The sequence below is a fragment of the Sturnus vulgaris genome, chromosome 3 (assembly GCF_052056855.1).
Source record: "Sturnus vulgaris isolate bStuVul1 chromosome 3, bStuVul1.hap1, whole genome shotgun sequence".
Classification (NCBI taxonomy): domain Eukaryota; kingdom Metazoa; phylum Chordata; class Aves; order Passeriformes; family Sturnidae; genus Sturnus; species Sturnus vulgaris.
In genome coordinates, this window is record NC_142245.1 from 11,158,963 (window position 1) to 11,179,988 (window position 21,026).

A 21,026-nucleotide genomic window follows, 5' to 3' on the forward strand; every position below is an offset into this window, starting at 1 on the left:
ACCAACGGGCAGCAAGGAGAATTCTGCAGCAGCACCAAGCCCTCTGAGAAGTAACTCAAAAACTCAACCATCTCCCCTCCAAGGTGGGCAAACACTGCCGAAACCGCCCCTCCACACCCCTCCCCGTCTCCCCCCACCCCCAGCCATTTAAATGACATGTCAAGGCACTTGGCTACTGCTTTTGTCTATTGATCACTGTCCATTCACCATCTCCCTGGCAACAAATTGGAGGAAATTCCCTAAGAAATCCAAAACCAGGACAACCACAAAATTAATTATTGACCCTGAGGAAAGAGGGGGAACAGGGGGAGCCAAACCATCTTCGAGGGAAAAAAGAGGTACATGAAAAATAAAAAAGTGATGCACTAGATCCTTGGCAATCAACTTCCCGTTCATTCTGTAAACATGGGCTCTGAACCATGACAGCAGCAGACCCTCAACTTTCATGGACTTCCAGTGCCATGGACCACACAATGGTGTTGCCAATGCACATTGTCCTCGGGCAGGGAAGGCTGGCTGGCACTTCCAAAACACTTGAGGGGATTTTGCTACAAGGTGGACAAACACAGAAGATTATTTGTAGGCTGTTGTTCATCAGAAAAATTCTTCACACCTCTTGATTTTTAAGCAACCAGCTTGATTTGTAAAATTATATGAATAATATGGACATATGGTCCAGACAAAATCCCATGCCTCAATTCAGATTCCTTGAAGAGTAACTCTTGAAAGAATGTAAATTTTGTGGAATGTCCTATCCCTGAACGAGAAATTACCCTTACTGAAGAAAGGACACATCCCATTAGACCTGCCCAGCCAGTTACTCTCAGTGATATTTCTTGGGTAACAGCTTAGCAAACATCGTTTGGTGCCCTTCTCTGCTGGAGATTCAGCTTTCAGTCATGTGGGTGACATGTGAAATGTAGCCTTCCTCAGATTCTCCTGACACTACAGTGAAACAGGGACTGGCCAAGCAGAGCAGACACTGTGGACCATCTTCAAGAAGCAATGGGTACATCTGTGCTGATGTTCTGGTGTGGATCGGGGAAATTAAACTGAAATTCATAAGCATCTATCTCTGCCTGCTGTGCCTCAGTTCTAATCATGTAACAGTCTTAAGAGTGGGAAAACTGGATTTCTTCAGATTCAACTAAACTGACACAGGGCGTCAAGAGCCTAATTCACTCCATGCACTATATTCAGCATATATGTGCAGAGAAGAGCTCATTAGAAATAAAAATACCCAACACACCCATAGTGTGGATGCTGGGTACTAGGTACCACCTGTTTCATTCTCTGCATCTGCTCCTATCACCCTGCATCCCTGTTAAAACAGAGGAAACCTACAACCACGGAGATTTACAGCACTGCAGGTCCTGCCTTGTGAGAGCCTAAAGAGTAAAAGCAGCATGAGATTTGCCTTTTCAAATGGTTTTTAAGTGCAGCAAGAATTTATACTTTACCTCCTGCAAAATAAGATTTGCCACAAAAGATTCTACAGCTATGCAGAGAAGAAGCACTGAAAATCAGAATATGAACAGGTGATGGTATATGAGGGAGCAGAGCTGCTCTTTTGCACTGTTAATAAAGGGCCTATACAAGGCCCTTGATTGAAAAGGCAAAGCCATGGAAAAATTCCTCTCTCCAGCTACTGTGAAAAGTAATAAATACATGGTCCAGTACCAATCTGCAGCCCTGTCCTGGGCAACACTCTCTGTCTCTGCAGGACGAGTTCTGCCTGAAGCACAGTGGCCCATTTGCACCTTGGATTGCTACCATACCTGCCACTTTGGAGTTGTAGGCAACTCCCACGCCGCAGATGTTGTTGTTGGCAGCAGCAGACACCTCTCCTGCACACCTTGTCCCGTGGCTGTGAAAAGGAAGGCAGAGAGACCAGATGAACCCCAGCTAGTGCACATGCTGAGCTGAGCTGGATCACTGTGAGCTTGTTTTGCCTCAGTCAGCTCCCAGTCCTGCAGAAGAAAACCATTCTATGGCAAACTGTTGAGTGCTGAATACTGGGATGTGTTCATTCTTTCCTGAAGCAGGTGATATCCAGTTCCCCCTCTGAAGGATGAATGAAGCTTGCTCTGAGGTTAACGTGTATCCTTATACTGCATTTAATTGTTAAGTTGTTCAGGCCTTTTCGTTTTAGCTTGTGAGACAGGTTCTGCCTTGTTACCAACTCTTAGCAGAAACAGCTTCTGACAGAACTGTGTAAATATAAGATCAATATTAATTCCTTTATTTCTGTAGCTTAACAGTGTGACTCCCATTACTTTGAACCTTATGGAACAAAGTCTGGCTGCCTTCTTGCTGTTTGCACATGTACAAAGAGCATATCCCTGCCCACAAAAGAAATGCTACAGGAAGAGGTGGGTGCAATACCAAGCTGGAGTAGCAGAAGGGAGCCACAATGGTCACTGCACTCCTCAGCAGGAGAGCTGCAGCATGGCTGGCCAGGCTCAATGCTGTGGGACCTAAGACATGTACATCCCTCTCATTCAGTGCCTAATTCCCAAAAGAGCTAACAAGGTGCTCCAGCTGACAGAGCTACTGCTTTCTGCTCAAGTGGGAAAAGCCTCTGCTCTCATACAGAGGTCCAGGTTTGGGCTGACACATGGTATTTCAATAATACCTGGCACCTATGAAGTGCTTTCCAGCTCTTAACAGAGACTCTTTAACAGGCAGTGACTCCTGCAGGAGGGGAGATTGCATTTTCCTTTCTCCTAATTCATCAAAGAAATTAAACTTACAAGAAGAGAAATTCAGACAACATAACCTAGATATTGCTGTCAGGGTTTTTTTTAGTCTAAGATGTTGAATCAATATATGAATCCATCCTACTGCACACATCAATCCACTCTGCACATTGAAACCGGTGTTGATCCTACAGCATGCTAAGGATTCATGCAATTCAAAATGCTGTATTATAAAGGTTATACTGAGTATCAGATGGACCACCCTGGGAGGCAGCAAAACTGTTTTAATCACTTTTTTCTCCCTCTTTCCCTTTAAGGGTATCTGGCAAAAATAAGTGTAGCATTAATAACAAGGTAAGAAGCAACATATACTTTCTCCTGCTTTACTTGGGAGAATATATTTTTAGAGGCAGTTCCATAAAGAAAGATGACTGAAGATCTCATCTCTTCCTTTTACAGAGGGGACAGAGAAGTAAGCAATATAGATTTCTTATTCAGAAGCTACAGAAATTGCTATCAACGAAGAAACAAGATTTTCCTTTATGTTCTTGCTCAAGGAAGTGTGACAGAAACACAACCTTCATCGGCCTGTGCTATCAATGATAGGCATTCATTATCTAGTCACCTATGGGCCAACTACAAGCCACAGAGAAGAATAAATGGCTTTGTTCAAAATTGGCTTGACTAATGCTGGGTTGTAAAACATCTGTGACGCTGCCAGATTACAGTGACAAAAACTGTATTATGTCCTTCCTGACAAAAAAGTTTTACCAGAAGGTCCTTTCCCTGTCCTGGCCTCTCCAGAGCAGTGGCCCACACAATGAAGACTGTAAGGAGGCCTCTTCCAGCAGCTCTGTTTCAATATTGTGCTGCTGACTAGAGAGAAAAAAAAAATCCCTTATGAGTTAGTGGAAATACATTTGGTTGAATTATTAATGGCAAATAGCAAACTTTTCCAACTCAGCCCTATTTGCTATTCATGTATCATTGATAAACCCTTTGTGGTCTCTATGAAATGACTCATGTCACAGGAACAAATCACAGCCTTTCTCTACAGTGTTCACCTCTTCCCTATTTCAATATTTTAAGCAAGGTGATAGAACACAAAAATATTTTCATCTATTAACAACCTACTTCAAAGGTACACCATATATTAGCAAGTAGAGCAAGTATTACATAAACTTTATGCAAGTGAGAACATTTTACATGAACAAGCATGAAAAAGTAAGGTGGGAGAAGTGGATTTAGCTGAAAAACAGTGGTGCATATTGTATTTAAAAATACCTATACTAGCTATGAAAATTTCACTCTGCTTTGTCTTTGAAAACAATTCTGTTTTAACATCCACTGCCAGTGGTAGTGTGTGTCCCTCCCTATTGACATATTTTTCAAAGTGTCAGAGGTGACACAGATTTTTACTGGGGCTCCTTTTCATCTGCTTTGAAATGCTTCAGCAGACAGCAAAGGACAGGACCCAACCATCCTATCTTCAGCTGTCTGCAGGGGAGGACTATGCAGAGCTGCAGTCTCAATAGCTGGGACCACCTGCCTTTCTCAACCACTTTAGCTGCTTGCATTGGGCAGCAATTAAACATGCAGTACTCAGATGGACACTTTTGTGGGGCAAATGCAATCCCCTTTTCACTCACACGACATCATCAGCTTCTAAGCATTTGAGTGCTCACAGAAGGGAAAACATTCTCCTACTTTGGTTTGGATACATAGCTGGTAAAAGATTCTTATGTCTGAAGAATATAGGTTTCCAGGATAGCAAATAAGTTTTGCCCTGTTAACTCATTAGCTGAGTGAGAGAATATATAGAATACAAAGGCCATGGGAGTGGAGATAATTAGTGGTCATTTAGATCAGGGCAGAAATTTGTAATCTCACTGCTCTGAGGTAGAGAGCCCAAGTTGTGACCTCTGCATGCTCACAACATGAAATCAGAGGGTAGTATGGGACCAAGCAATCACTGATCCCTATGGTTACCTCCTCACTGCAGAACAGTACATGACAAGGTACTGAATGGGGTTCAGAAGGAGAGGGTGCTCAAAATCAGTCAGTTCCCAAAGTGGTTTTTAAGAACTGAACCACTGAGTTCTTTGGGGCTGCCCTTTGTTTTGGGGAACAGGGTTGGATTCAAGCTCCTTCACTGCTCCCACTGCTCTTCAGGCTCAAACACAGCTCAGTTCAATGTTGCACCAAGTGTACACTTTCCTGCTGGGTCCCCAAGCTGTGGATCTGAACACAGTCAAACAGTGAGTACAGTAAACATAAGAATAAACTCCTTGGCTTCCAAGCCATCTAAAGGCCTCTGCCTATAGCAGCAGCTGAACTACTGAAAGCAATTTCCTGCCTGAGGCACCACCCTTCCCTTCCAAAACCCATCCTGCATGGTTTCGTAGGCCAGTGACCATTAGATGAAAAGGCCAAAGTGATTCCAGAAATCTTACAAAGCACCAAATGGAAGGGGAATCTGTGCTTACAAGCAGAGCAGCTGTGATTAATGAAATACTCCATGCAAAAACCTCTCCTATTTATTCTTAAAGTCTAATGAACACATTGCATATGCAGCTGGCAGCTCACAAAAGCCCCTTGGTGATCACTCTTCTGCTTCTTGTTCCACAAATCACTTGAATTGCTCACATAGAAATGTATTCTTTACGGAAAAAGCGATATTACGCTATCCTATTTCAAGTCTGATCCTTCTGCATGCATAAAATTCGATGGGAGATACATCACTGGCTGTGCAAAATGGAGCCTTTATTTCAGGGTTCTCTCAATAGATTTTCCATGTAATCATGCCCTATCCAGATGCACCTGTGTAGCTACACGTAGGGATAGACACGCTGTCAAAAGCAGAAAATTGTTACCTACCAATAACACTAACTGAGGAACCAAAAGCCATGGCAAGAGCTTATATAGGAGTATGTCAGCTCAATTAACAGAATAGCAAAGAAATACACAGAGAAAAACAGTCACGGCTACTCCTGGACAGAGAGGACATGGTGTGCTGGTTTGCATCTTAACCTGCAGAAAACTAAGAATCTTGCATCTTAAAGCCTTCCTATATTGTGAAGGCAGGAAAGGGATGTTTCTCTGAATGTGCTGCTCCTGTGATTTACCTTGCAAGACAGAAAATTTCCTGTCTTGCAAAAGAAGTCTCAAGGATCATAGTAACATAGAGTGGTTTGGGTTGGAAGGAACCTTAAAGATCATCTAGCTCCAATCTTCCTGCCATGGGAAAGTATGCCACCCATGAAATCAGGCTGCTCAGGGCCCCATCCAGCCTGGGCCTGAACACTTCCAGTGTTGGATGTCCCATTATGACTAAGGTTCACTGACAAACAACTTTATACTCCCTAAGTATTAATTTTAATTTTTTTCTGAGAAGAAAGACCAGTAAAGTAAATCTGCAAAGCAACTTCTCCATCATTTTCCTCCTCCTGCTGCTGACCTGAACTCCTCATTCCCCCAAGATGTAGAAGAAAGTATTGCCGTTCTCTGACAACCAGAATCATGTTGTTCTCAATTATTACATATTGGGTCATAGACAATAGTGCTTGAAGTTAGCCAGGGGCACCTGGGACCAGAGACAATAACCCCTGCCACATCTGGAATACCTGAGGTCTATTCAAAGAGACTTTGGGATGTAACTCTCCCTCCAGGGAAAGTTTACTTTGCAGAACAGGTAAGGATGGCAAACTAGGCCCCACTATAAAATACGTGATAGTAGCAGAATCCATGTTAATGAGACTTGGCAGAACATACTTAATTTTAAGAAGTTCCACACTGAAAACAACAAAAGCTACCATTACACACTAAAGCTAAATTTAATTTTCTTCCTCTCCAGAGCTACATGGCATCTGTCTCCTAAAAAGATCCTTTGTGTAAATAAAGCAAGAAAGTCAGCAGACCTTCACAAATTAGAGCCCTAGTCTTTCTCTGACTTTCCATTCACTAACTGGATTCATACTACTTTAAAAGTGTCACATGTCCTTTCTCAAAGTAAAGCTGAAATCTCATTGAGATCTTGCTTTAGCTGAAAAATTGTAGGACTACAAAGAAGGATATCACAGCTCCTACCTCTGTTTAATCCACTCCAGGAGGCCCATGTCTGAGGTTGAAGCACAGCTGTTTCTTTGTTGTGTCACTCTGACAGAACTACAACTGATTTCTTTACACATGAAAACAAAAAACCCCATCCAAAACTGAGAGACCATCCAGTCATCCTAAGTTAGAGATGAAAATCACATCAAATGGTCCTGAAATATTTTTTGATAAGCACTCAGTCTGAGCCCTGAAATCTTTCAAAAGTTTTCAAATCCTCAGCACTACTGACAACTTCTGTCCAAGGGACATTTGGAAATTTCACTGAAAATAACAAAAATAATTTTTGATAATCCAAGCTAGAGGCTGCCATGGGACAGATACAGAACCCAGGACACATTTTGTAAAAAACTGTCAAAACATGTTTCCATTCTATGTAAAAAAAAGCCAGTCAGTTTAGGGAAAGTAAAAGTCACACTTTATAAAATCTTGAGCCTTTTCTTTTGGGCCATCCTTATTTATACCATACCTTGAGAATCAGACCTTCTCCTGCTGAAAACTGGTAAGTTCAGAGCTAAGTTCAGAAGACACTGAAGAAGGAATGAAGTCTTGGGCAATCGCTGTATCTTCAGGAGAAGTAGCACAACAAGCACAGCTGCACTGCTGATTCCAAATTTATAAACACAACAGAATGGATTCCACTGTATATGAGTTTTAACTTCTCCAGCAGCTAGAAAAATGCTATCCATGTACACTGTCCTTAAATCAAGGTGATTCAGAATTTAATGTAAGATCTAATTAAAAATTAATGTTTTTAAACTGGCCATTCTACACTATGCTGCTGTTCTGACTTCTTTGGCTACAATATGATGAAAAGACTTTTTTCCCCAGTCTTTCCTCTCTCCAGCTTACTCCCTTTAAATTTAGCCAGCAGATGGGAAGCTGGATTACTGGACTGTCCTAGGACAGCTGACAAAAAATATGTAGCCATCACTTATCCAAACAATCTAAAAATATACTTTTCTGGAGCAGCACCTTCATTTACAAACTATAAACCTTAAAAAATGATGCTGTAAGTAACCTCAAATTTTCAGGCAGTAGTGAAACAGCAGTGTCTATTCTGTGATGATTGAATTTAGCAGAAAACAGACATTTCACAAAGATGCAGAATTTCTTACACAAACCAAAGTGAAGGGCAGGCTGCTCAAAATCCATTTACCTGTTAAACCAGTCATCTGTATAGCGGGGATAGGGGTAGGGATCATTGCTGCTGAAGTCGTAGCTGGCTTTGGCATTCTGCAAAACACAAGGAACACAGAAAATCAGCTGAAGAACAGACATGCAGGGCAAAGTAAACACAAATTGAATGAGAAGCTGAGAATCAATAGCAAACTTTGCTCTCTTCATTCTGTGAGATGTATCTGGACAGAAACCAGTCCCTATTGTGCTGTGCCATTCCCCGTTTTCCACACCAGCAACTGGGAACAATGCTCTCTGGCATGTAAAGCCTCCTGTAGACTACTGTGGTTAATTGTGAGGTGGTGTGAGAGCTAAGATAACTACTGAGGGACTGTTCATCAACACTTACAAGAGTATTCAGGCACTAAACTACTTGGTGTGGCAAAGCAAAGGTTAAATCCTGTATTCCAAACAGTGGTGGAAGTGATAAGACACATGGGTCTACCACAAAAGAAGTATTTTTGAAAACCCCATTTGTGATAATACAAAAGTCAGATTTCTAAAAGCATTTCACTGCCTAAGAATATAAATTTCTCAAAATTCAACTGTGAAAACTGCATTAATGGCCAGCATATATGCCTGAAAATCTCTTTGCATATTTTCTCATTCCTTTAGTTGTCTGAGTAGCTTCACAAATGTGGCTTTCAGGCACTTTTCAAAATGCCATCCCATGTCTCTGCTTTCCATATAAATCTAATTCATTCCCGATTTGTTCTATCAGCAGTTAAGGACACTCAGCAACTTTTTGATCCAAAGCAAATAAAAAGTTTCAGAAAGTCAAGTGCCATCTTCTTTTTTCTCTCTTAATGAAAAAAATGAAGGGTGACTGAACATTAGGCTTTTAAAAATATTTAGCAGTCTTCCCTCAAATGCATGTTGAGTTTATGTTTTAATAATCATCATAATCAAGGAACAGAATTATGTTAATTCTTAATTAATGTGTACTTGTATTCCTTTTAAGATCTGGCTGAGCATGCTATTGAAGATAATTTGAGACTTGTGTATGAATAGCTTTGCTCCTAAAAACATTCCCTTTCATCTGATTCTCACTTCCTGGGATACAGGAATAGATGGTCCATTGGTAGCACCCAAGTCCTTGGGTTTTGGATTCAAACCCTTAAACTCCCAAAAACTTGTTCCAGAATGAAAGGATGACAACATTATCCTTCATACTTGAAGGGCAAAACTAAGTATCTTTCAAGTTATTGTACCATGGGTTTTTTTTGGCTGGTCATTTCAAAGCTTGGCTGCTTATATTCAGCACAGAGAGTAAGTATTTTGCAGCATTTGAATGGAGCTGAGATTTTCAGAATGGCTCCCAAATGGCTTGATGCTGTCCTCCAGCTCAGAGATTAATCCCTTTTTGAGATCCTTATGGATTTCTCCATATCTCCACACTAAGGCCCTGATTTTCAGCCTGAAGTGAAGATGCCTTCCAATCATGTCAGCTATAGTCACAAATTCTCAATGCTTTTAAGCCTTTGTGCCCAAATATCTGATTAATTTGCTTATTTTAATTACCACAACTGCTTATATTTATGGCACTTTGAATGACATAAGTTTGCATGAGCTAAGAGTAAACAGAACATCACTTTTCAGCCAGGGAGAAAAGGGCAATTCGACAGTTGTCTCTAATTCATGAGTAATACAGAGAAGGTGGACAAGGAGTTGTTTTTTACTACGTCTCATAATTCAAGAAATTGAAATAACTTTGGGAGAGACTTAAAAGCAGCAGAAAACAAGTACTTTTCCACAGAACATGTAGAGTTACAAAATTCGCTGTCATGTAGATAGCACACAGACATACTGCCAACTTCATATTCGCTCAGAACTTTTGCTTCTACTCTAAAAATATTGTACAAACGAGAATTTAAACTCAGTCATGTGTCAACTGTGTTTTCTTTTCCCATCTGGAAGAAATGCGATCCCACTTTGTCTCGGTTTGAATTATAATTTGGAAATTAATTTGATGATTCCCCGGCGCCTGCAGAGGGCGCTGTGGGGCAGGCTCGGCCGTGTTCCCCCTCACGGGAATGGCGGCTGGGTCCAGACGGGAAAGGGATGGAAAAAGAGAGGCTTTCCTTCACAAACCCCCGCGGCAGTCGATGCCGGTGTCTCAACAGGACTTTGAGGAGCACCAAGCTGGAATGGCAGGAATGAGCAGAAATCCCGGGGCGGTGGATGAGATTGATTAGAAGCTCCGTGGCGGTAGTTGGAACCGCGGGACGTCCCGGCAGGGCAGGGGCCCATCAGCAGAACAAAGGCAGCTCCCGGCTGGGTTACTGCGGTGGTAGCACTTGCTATCAACCACTCTTGACCCCACAACTCCCTTGTGAAAAAATCCAGGCTGAAAAGCCCTTCTAGCGTGTTCATAGCAGTGACAGACAAAGGGATTCCAGCCGGAATGACTGAGACACCCTACGGCAAACTGCAGCCGTGCTGTAGGCACCAGGTAAGCGTGGCTTATGGAAAAGGCGCCCTTGGGCAGGCTATGAGCCAAGCTGTGCAGCCACGTCCCATAGCTCTCGTGTGCTTCATTTTGCATCACCGCACTCAAAGGAAAGAGGTAACTGATGCAGTGGGATCCGTCCACAAAGGGCAAAATTAAGAAGTCTTGGAAAGAAAACAACTGCTAACTGAGCAATTTATCTTCATTAGGGTCTTCGAGAAAAGACAGTGAGTTTCAGCATTGTGAAGGAGTATTTCACCCACGCTATGGAAGCAGTGAAATGGATAATGAAACAGCAGAGACTGCTTCAAGTTCCTAATTCAAAGATCAAATCCACAAATACCTAAGCCTCAACTTTTGTCAATTTTTCTTAAGTTTAAGTAAGAAATTAAATCAATTTCAAAATTGCACCACAAAGGAAACTGCTTCAGTGGACCGCTTAAATATTTCATTCTGTGTTTTGCAAAGTGAATATTAAAATCTGTGGTTTGCCATTGTCCTCCATAGGCTGGAGTCCCCAGCAGGCAAGAAATTCCCAGTGTGATAAATGTGATTCGTGCTAATTAAGTTGTAACTATATTAACAAAATTGTATTTAGATCAATAGAAGACAATTGTTACAGAGTGAGGGGGGAGATGGGTGAGACAGGGCAAAGGACATCTTCCAGATGTTGGGAATTGAAGAAGGAGGTTGGAAGAAAGTCAAACAAGAATAGTAGAAAGACGTAGGTCTGACAAGCAGCATCTAGAAATAGAAAGCTTTGACTTTGAAATGGGCCAAAATAGGATGATTCCAAGCATGAGACTCAATTAAAGTCTTGTTACGGAAAACATCTGCTCAGTCACACAGTGCGCCTGCGCTACCTGCAGGTCACACCTCGGTCACTGAGGAAGACGATGAGCCTTCATCGGAAGTAAGACCCTCAAAAGGATGAGAGACCCCCTAACCCATTAGTAGAGCATGGGTCATACAACACGGTGACGTAGATTTTAGGAATAGAAACTAGGAGGAGTTTTCTAGAAACTTCTGTAGCCTACAGTATATAAGTGGGATTGTTAGCCTGGATGCTTTGATACGTGCGGAATGGGAGCCACTCCCCGTATCCCCCGTCGGAGGGGGGCCCCTCCCCGGTCGGTTTTGCTTATGCTTTATACGAACCTCAATTATACTAAATTACTTACTGCCAAATTTTGTATATTCTTAAATATATGCACTTTGATTGTTTCATCTCCAATACTTTAATTGTCATCTCCAATACTTTGATTGTATTCATTTTGTTACTATTAAAAACTTACTATTAAATTTAATTTTGTTGCTTGATAAATTGGAAAAAATAGAACATCATTCATAACACCAGCAAGAGGGAATTTATTGCTAATATGGTGAATTAATCAGTGTAGGAACCTGTGAGGTTGCAATCAAAACCAGTGCAGATGAGGATCCACAACAGCATACTGAAATAGGAACATTTTGCTTTTCCCCTTTTCCACAGGTGATGCAGTGCTCAGTTTTCTTGCCAAACTAGTCTACTGGCAGTTCCTTCTCTTAGACTTGAAGTGTTTAACACTTGATTTTCAATATCTAAGGTAGTTGCCTGGTTTTTAATCTCAGGGAGAACTTGAACCACCAACCTCCAACACTGCTCTGGCCTTAGACCAGTCATTGGCACTGGGTGTTACAATGAGATGAATCTAATCCCTCGCTTTCAATCAAAACCAGCTCATTGCTGCAGAGTGATTTGGTGTTTATCAGTCACTATCTATACACAATTACTTTAAAGTAACATCTACTATATAATAAAAATGCTACTACCGAGAGGAATGGTATTGTTTTTTAAGGAATATCTCCATTTTTGCTTTCTAGCCTCTACGCCAAATAAAATACTAACAAGAGTATCAGATCCCAGGATGAGACCCTTCGAATCATTTATTAAGTATCAGCTTGTATACCATGACACAGATAGATTACTTTTGTCTCTGTATAAAATGATGCTTTCCTTAAAAATAAGCTTAGACTAGAATTTCCCAAAGAATTGCCTTGTACCTTTTAAAACATATGCAGTAAAATCATCTGTGGAAAAAATTCATTATGCTAAATATTACACTAACAATAAATCAGTTGTCCCATGTGTTGTTCAGCACTGTAATAAAATTATGTACCTTGAATAATGAAGTAAGCCAATAAATTTTTGTATGACTTCACAAGCTACTGCAGTGTAATTCACATATACTTCTGTTTTCCTCTGTAAGTCAAGAAATATGCCTATGCTCACATGCTAGTCCAGGAGACAATAAAAGACACATCCCACTGGTCACAGGCTGATTCTATTCATGACATTAAAGTCCTGGACTAGATCTGAGGCAGAAAGATACCTTTTGTTTGTTTGATTTCTTTACTGATCCAAAGAGTAAGCAAAGCTATGAACTCAAATTACTACATATAACATGACCTGTACTAAAATAACATTGAACATCATATGGTGGCAAAATGAAATTCAGTTTTGTACACACAGGCTTAAATAAATCAAATATGCTCACCAGAAGGCAAAAAAGGAGGCAACATGTTTAACCTAGGAGAGGTGCTGCAAGGCTTAAAGGTCATTAACAAAAAACAGAGGCACTGCTGCTAAATCAGCCATTGTACAATAAGCCTTCTCCTCTCTGCCATGGGAAGCACGCTTTTATTTTGGTTTGGTTTGTGGGGATTCTAAAATGGAAATGAAAAAAACCCATAATTTTTTAAATACCTCTGCCTCTACATGAGCTAATGTACATGCCTTATATTTCTATGCAGCAAATTCAGAGTCAGTTTGAAGACCATGTAAAACCAAGAATATATCCACAAAGTAATGGGTTTTGTTAAAAAATATTAACCTTAAAGAGCAAATTCACAACTGGTGAAATCTGCCATGCCTCTCCAGAAACAGCAGCCTTTTACCCAGTTCTTATAGGTACATCACAAAAGTAAAAATACTGAGCCAGACAACACCAGCCAGATCTTGAATAATAAATAAGAGAGCAGCACACTTCTCTGTTATTCTTCTTTTCAAAACAGCCACAGAATAATAAATCAGAACATTATTTGAAATCGATGGAATTGTGTCCTGGGTACAGAATAGTACCTGAGGTGCCTGTAAGCCCTCCTGGTATTCCAGTTCCAGGTATCCAGTACAGGCTCTACTTGGTCACAGAATGAACAAGTAAAGAGCTCACCACAATAGTGATTTCATTTTGTAGTTATTACTGAAAAAGCCTTCCATTTCCTCAACAATCACCAAGTATCTGGGATTAGGTCAAAGGAAAAACTAGTGGAATTACAGTCAAAAGAAGATAAACTGACTGCAAACAAGTTGCTACTGCTTAATTTACAACAGTTAAAATAGTTGAGATTACAAGAAGTAAGAATTCTAATAATCCAGCTTCAGAATTTATAGGAAGACAGGTTGGCCTGTCCCCCACCTCTTATCAAACAATTTATTTTGCAAAGTTGAAAGTTTTTCACTTCTTAGGTTTAAAAGCAAACAAGCAAAAAGTTTTTTCTAGTTGAAAAAAACATAGAGTCTCACTTTAACATTTGCATTTATCTTCATTAAGGTAGCATTATTTTTAAAGTTACAGTTATGAAGAAAAATAGCTTTGATGAGGTCATATCAGATTGTGTTCTTTTTCGATATTAAATAGATTTCTTTGTCAAGTAACTGATGATCCTCTCTACATATCACTTAGCGCTACAATGTCACACAATCACGTATTTTCCTTTTAGTGCAGTAATGGCTTTCCTATTTCCCCTGCAGACACAATGAGAAAACGAACATTAGTTACACTGCTGGCTTGTGCTATCCAGCATGGGAGCGTCTTTTTAAAAAAAGGGTGCAGTAAACAAACTTTATTTCACACAAGGTAAAAGCACATGGGCAGTACAGCAGTGCTGTATACCACCCAGGTAGATCTAAGCACAGATACTTCTGAGCTCCAAAGAAATGGAAAGAAATCAGAAATTAATTCTTAGGTACCAAGATTGTCAGGTGTTTTCCCAGTGAACAAAATGAAAATCTAAACACGTCTAGCTAAATGCCATCTAAGTCTGAGTGTTTGCTAATGCTTAGCTCAGAGCTGTATAGTCAAACAGGACCAAAAAAATGGCAATCACAAAGACTGAGAGAAAATATTAGGTTGGGCAGAATTTTTAAGAGGTACAGAATTCTTTTTTCCAATCAATTTTTAAAAATTAAGCCAGCTTACTGAAATACCCTCCATTACTTTCCCCTGCATCTTTACCTGCCATAGGAAAAAAGAGTATGAAATTGAGGCAGGCATGAGACTTTACTAAAAAGAAGCAACCAAATGAACTTCCATTTATAATAAAGGCACTGCTTCATGATTCACCTCTTGGCATTCTTAGCCTGTGTCCTGGGTACAATGCAAAAATGTGTATTCTATCACCATCTGTTAAAATGTGGGAGGGGTGGTGATCCTTATCTCTGTGGGAGATATCCTCTGCTGATGTGCCATCTGATAAGATGAGGGGGATGATCATCGTTATCTATTCACAACCCATCCTTTCTCCAGAAGATATATTCCGTTAATGGGCCATTAAGTCCTATTGTGTGACTGATAAGATTACATCACCCCATTGGGAGATGCCCCAACCAGGGGCAGGAGCCAAGCCTTTCCTACCTAGATAAAAAACTGGGGTTTGGGACCCGGGGGCAAACCTTTCTACTGGATCCCAGAGGAAAGTCGGACCTTTTCCACATCATCGCTGGATCTTCGGAGGAAAACTGCACCTTCTACAGGAGCACTGCTTCAACAGAACCACATCTGTCATCCAGGAGGACTGCAGCCACCATTTATAGGGACTGCTACCAACACCCTGACTGACAGGGTGTCAGGTTGTATTTCTGACTGTGTTGGTGGTTGTTTCTTTTATATTATTGCATGTATTTCATTTTTTTTCTCTTTTCTCCTATTAAATTGTATTACTGACTTGGAGTCTCGCACTGGTTTTACTTTCAAACCAACACATTAATTGGCGCCCAACGTGGGGCACGAAGGGTACTGAGGAAAGTCAGTATTACAATTTTGTTTTCACCATGATTCTCAACATGCTTACATGGGTTTTATATCTTGCTCTCTATATTTTTCCACACATGGGGAACTATCTGCCAGCTGTAATGCTCCTGTGTAGACCAGGATATGGTATAAAAATTGCTTTACTGGCCTATTATGTCTACTGCATGATAACCTCTGAAGCAATGAACATAATCCGGAATATATACTCGACTTTGTTTGCTTGTCCTAGTCTAGGTTGCTACATCTGGAGTTTTAACAATCACACCCAGCCCTTGGGGAGAGGGAGGGGTAAAGGATGATTTTTTCCAATCTTTCCGGCCTGATACAGTAGTTTTTGGAAATGTTGAGTTCCCGCTGGATGCTAAGGACAGCATAATATTGTTGTTAGTTCTGCTTTGTCTCCTCTGCACAGCCTTTACAGCCTACAACATGCTTAGAAACAGAACACTACATGGCGTATTGATGCGCATTCTTGAGGAAGAGGAAAAAAGAAACAAATCAACTTCGTCCACGACTGCACAGAATGTCACAAAGAGGAGAAGAACCAAACAAAAAGCAACAGTGCCCGTGTCTACGCAGACTGCCACAGAGGAGGAAAAAGCCAAAAGCAAAGCAACAGTGTCCGTGTCTATGCAGTCTGCCACAGAGGAGAAAAAAGACAGAAGCACCATCAGCATCTCCACACAAACCATCACTGAGCCAGAACAGCCTAGACCAGTAGCAGTTGCGCCCGTTCAGAAGAAGAAATCAAAGAGCAAATCAGTTCGCATAGTGACTGACGAGGACGTGGCAGGACCTTCGCACCCAGCAGAAGTGACAGAGCCAGAGATCATCACTCGCTCTCTATCCCTGGGTGAGCTGCGTGACCTGCGGAGGGAATTCACCCACCAGACAAATGAGTCCATCTTGACCTGGCTGCTCCGCATCTGGGACGCTGCAGCCAATGACACCATTCTGGATGGATGTGAGGCCAGGCAACTGGGATCTCTGTCCCGGGATGTGGTCATTGACCAGGGGATTGGGAGAACCCAAGAAACTCTCAGCCTCTGGTGGCGACTGCTGACAAGTGTGAAGGACAGATACCTTTGTAAAGAAGATCTCCAGGTGCACCAAGGAAAATGGAGCACAATAGAACAAGGTATCCGATGCCTGAGGGAACTGGCCGTGCTGGAGATCATTTTCTCAGAAGATGAGAGATTTCCTAAGAGCCCAGACTGTGTCCGGTGCACGTCACAGATGTGGTTGAGATTTGCACGACTTGGACCAGAGATGTATTCCCGTTACCTGGCAACGCTGCAGTGGAGTGAAGGTGAGGACATGGTAGGCGTCTTGGCCAATAAACTAAGAATTTATGAGGACACTGTCACAGCCCCATTTCGTACCCATGTCTCATCCGTGGAAACACGGCTGGTGGAGCAAGTCCGAATCCTGATTGAAGAGGGCCATCAGAAACTAAAAAAAGAACTTAAGGAAAACAACTACCAGATCTCTCCTGAACCAACAAGAGTTTTTGCCATTAGGAGCCGGCGTTCCTCAGGCAGGGAGAGAGGACACACTCCACGAGGTAACCTCTGGTTTTTCCTTCAGGAGCATGGAGAAGACATGAGGAAGTGGGATGGAAAACCCACCTCCTCCTTAGCAGCCCGGGTACCTGAGCTGAAAAGAGGGACACCTACCCCAAGAAGCTCATCTAGAGTCAATGCTGCTCCAGTCTCTCGTGTACAGAACTCCAGACAGTATCAGAATGATGATATGACTGATCCTCTTGAAGGAACCTCAAGAACCTATTTACAGGGAGAGAGCAACATGTACCAGGATCAGGAATAGAGGAGCCCTGCCTCTAGCCAGGTAGAGGAGAGGGATAATCGGATCTATTGGACTGTGTGGATCCGATGGCCTGGCACATCCGACCCACAAAAACATAAGGCTTTGGTTGACACTGGCGCCCAGTGTACTCTGATGCCATCAAAGTATGTAGGAGAAGAATCCATCTCTATTTCTGGGGTAACAGGAGGATCCCAGCAGCTGACTGTAGTGGAGGCCGAAGTGAGTTTAACTGGGAACAGGTGGCAGAAACACCCCATCGTGACTGGCCCAGAGGCCCCATGCATCCTTGGCATAGACTATCTTAGAAATGGATACTTCAAAGACCCAAAAGGATATCGCTGGGCTTTCGGGATAGCTGCTGTAGAGACAGACGACATTAAAAAACTGAGCACCTTGCCTGGTCTTGCAGATGACCCCTCTGCTGTGGGACTACTGAGAGTTGAAGAGCAATAGGTACCAATCGCCAGAACAACAGTACACCGCCGGCAATACCGTACTGACAGAGACTCAGTGATTCCCATCCATGAAATGATCCGTAAACTGGAGAGCCAAGGGGTGGTCAGCAAAACCCACTCACCCTTCAACAGCCCCATCTGGCCTGTGCGTAAATCTGAAGGAGAATGGAGATTGACCGTGGACTATCGTGCATTGAATGAGGTGACTCCACCACTGAGCGCTGCTGTGCCAGACATGCTGGAACTCCAGTACGAGCTGGAGTCCAAGGCAGCAAAGTGGTACGCCACTATCGATATCGCCAATGCATTTTTCTCCATTCCTCTGGCAGCAGAATGCAGGCCTCAGTTTGCTTTCACCTGGAGGGGCGTGCAGTACACCTGGAATCGTCTGCCCCAGGGGTGGAAGCACAGTCCCACCATCTGTCATGGGCTGATCCAGGCTGCACTGGAGAAGGGTGAGGCCCCCGAACATCTACAGTATATCGATGACATCATTGTATGGGGCAGCACAGCAGGGGAAGTCTTCGAGAAAGGAGAGAAGATTATCCAGATTCTGCTGAAAGCTGGTTTTGCCATTAAGCGAAGTAAAGTTAAGGGACCAGCTCAGGAAATTCAGTTTCTAGGAGTCAAGTGGCAAGATGGACGTCGTCAGATCCCAACAGAGGTAATTAATAAGATCACTGCTATGTCTCCACCTACCAACAAGAAGGAAACACAAGCCTTCCTAGGTGCCATAGGCTTTTGGAGAATGCACATTCCTGAGTACAGTCAGATTGTGAGCCCTCTCTACCTGGTTACCCGCAAGAAGAACGATTTCCACTGGGGCCCTGAGCAGCAGCAAGCCTTCGCCCAGATCAAGCAAGAGATTGCTCATGCAGTAGCCCTTGGCCCAGTCAGGACGGGACCAGATGTGAAGAACGTGCTCTACTCTGCAGCCGGGAACCATGGTTTGTCTTGGAGCCTGTGGCAGAAGGTGCCTGGTGAGACTCGGGGTCGACCACTGGGATTCTGGAGCAGAAGCTACAAAGGATCTGAAGCCAACTACACTCCTACAGAGAAGGAGATCTTGGCCGCCTATGAAGGAGTTCAAGCTGCCTCAGAGGTGATTGGCACAGAAACACAACTCCTCCTGGCACCCCGACTACCAGTGCTGGGCTGGATGTTCAAGGGAAAGGTGCCTTCCACACATCACGCCACTGACACCACATGGAGCAAGTGGATTGCTCTCATCACTCAGCGTGCCCGTATTGGGAATCCGAATCGCCCTGGGATTCTGGAAATAATTACAAACTGGCCTGAAGGTGAGACTTTTGGATTGTCTTCTGAAGAAGAAGAGGAGCAAGTGGCACGTGCTGAGGGAAGCCCCACCATATAATGAGCTACCAGAGGCTGAAAGACGATATGCCCTCTTTACTGATGGTTCCTGCCGAACTGTAGGCACTAACCGGAAATGGAAAGCTGCAGTATGGAGCCCCACACGACAAGTTGCACAAGCTACCGAGGGACAAGGTGGATTGAGTCAGGTGGCAGAGCTAAAAGCTATCCAGTTGGCTTTGGATATTGCTGAACGAGAGAAGTGGCCAAGGCTCTATCTCTACACTGACTCATGGATGGTAGCTAATGCTCTGTGGGGTTGGCTGGATCGCTGGAAAAAGGCCAACTGGCAGCGCAGAGGGAAACCCATATGGGCAGCTGAGATTTGGCAGGACATTGCTGCCCCAATAGAGAAATTGACCATAAAGGTTCGACACGTGGATGCACACGTACCCAAAAGCTGGGCTAATGAAGAACATCACAACAACGAGCAGGTGGACCGAGCTGCCAAAGTGAAAGTATCACAGGTGGATCTAGACTGGCAGCACAAGGGAGAATCATTCCTAGCTCGTTGGGCCCATGATGCCTCTGGTCATCAGGGGAGAGATGCGACGTACCGATGGGCCCGTGACCGAGGGGTGGACCTTACCATGGACAGTATCTCACAAGTCATCCATGACTGCGAGACCTGTGCCGCAATCAAACAGGCCAAGCGAGTAAAGCCTCTGTGGTACGGTGGACGATGGTCGAAGTACAGGTATGGGGAAGCCTGGCAAATTGACTACATCACCCTTCCCCAAACCCGCCAGGGCAAACGCTACGTACTGACCATGGTGGAAGCAACTACAGGATGGTTAGAGACCTACCCTGTGCCTCATGCCACTGCCCGGAACACCATCTTGGGCCTAGAAAAACAAGTCCTTTGGAGGCATGGTACCCCTGAGAGAATTGAATCAGACAACGGAACCCATTTCAAGAACGGCCTTATCAACACCTGGGCCAAAGAACATGGCATTGAATGGATATATCATATCCCTTACCACGCGCCAGCTGCCGGGAAAGTTGAACGCTGTAATGAACTCCTTAAGACTACTTTGAAAGCACTTGGTGGTGGAACCTTCAGAAATTGGGAAATGAACTTGGCCAAAGCCACCTGGATGGTTAACACCCGAGGGTCCGTCAACCGAGCCGGTCCTGCCCACTCTGAACCCCTGCACACAGTGGATGGGGACAAGGTCCCTGTGGTACACATGAAAGGTATTTTAGGAAAGACTGTTTGGATTAATCCCACCACAGGCAAAGGCAAACCAATCCGTGGGATTGTTTTTGCTCAAGGACCTGGTTGCACTTGGTGGGTAATGCAGAAAGATGGGGAAACCCGTTGTGTACCGCAAGGAGACCTAATTTTTAGTGAGAACTGTATGTAAGGTTTCATTTCGTATTATATATTTGTAAGAGGGTATTGGTTTAGGTGTGATGTAGATGGTAATAGAATAAGGGGTGGATTATGTCCTGGGGTACAATGCAAAAATGTGTATTCTATCACCATCTGTTAAAATGTGGGAGGGGTGGTGATCCTTATCTCTGTGGGAGATATCCTCTGCTGATGTGCCATCTGATAAGATGAGGGGGATGATCATCGTTATCTATTCACAACCCATCCTTTCTCCAGAAGATATATTCCGTTAATGGGCCATTAAGTCCTATTGTGTGACTGATAAGATTACATCACCCCATTGGGAGATGCCCCAACCAGGGGCAGGAGCCAAGCCTTTCCTACCTAGATAAAAAACTGGGGTTTGGGACATGAAGGCAGACCTTTCCACTGGATCCCAGAGGAAAGTCGGACCTTTTCCACATCATCGCTGGATCTTCGGAGGAAAACTGCACCTTCTACAGGAGCACTGCTTCAACAGAACCA

The 21,026-nt window shown here is 43.1% G+C and overlaps 1 protein-coding gene across 3 annotated transcripts in view; it reads right to left on the reverse strand.

Moving 5' to 3' along the window:
• Positions 1 to 21,026, reverse strand: part of PCSK2 (proprotein convertase subtilisin/kexin type 2) — a 139,352-nt gene that overhangs the window by 28,797 nt on the left and 89,529 nt on the right. For all 3 annotated transcript variants that reach the window (XM_088160994.1, XM_014892609.2, XM_088160993.1), the window contains 2 exons: positions 7,969 to 8,045; positions 1,779 to 1,867 (listed from right to left, as the gene is read on the reverse strand). In XM_088160994.1, the coding sequence (XP_088017120.1) occupies positions 1,779 to 1,867; positions 7,969 to 8,045 (166 nt within the window). The remainder of the gene's footprint in view (positions 1 to 1,778; positions 1,868 to 7,968; positions 8,046 to 21,026) is intronic.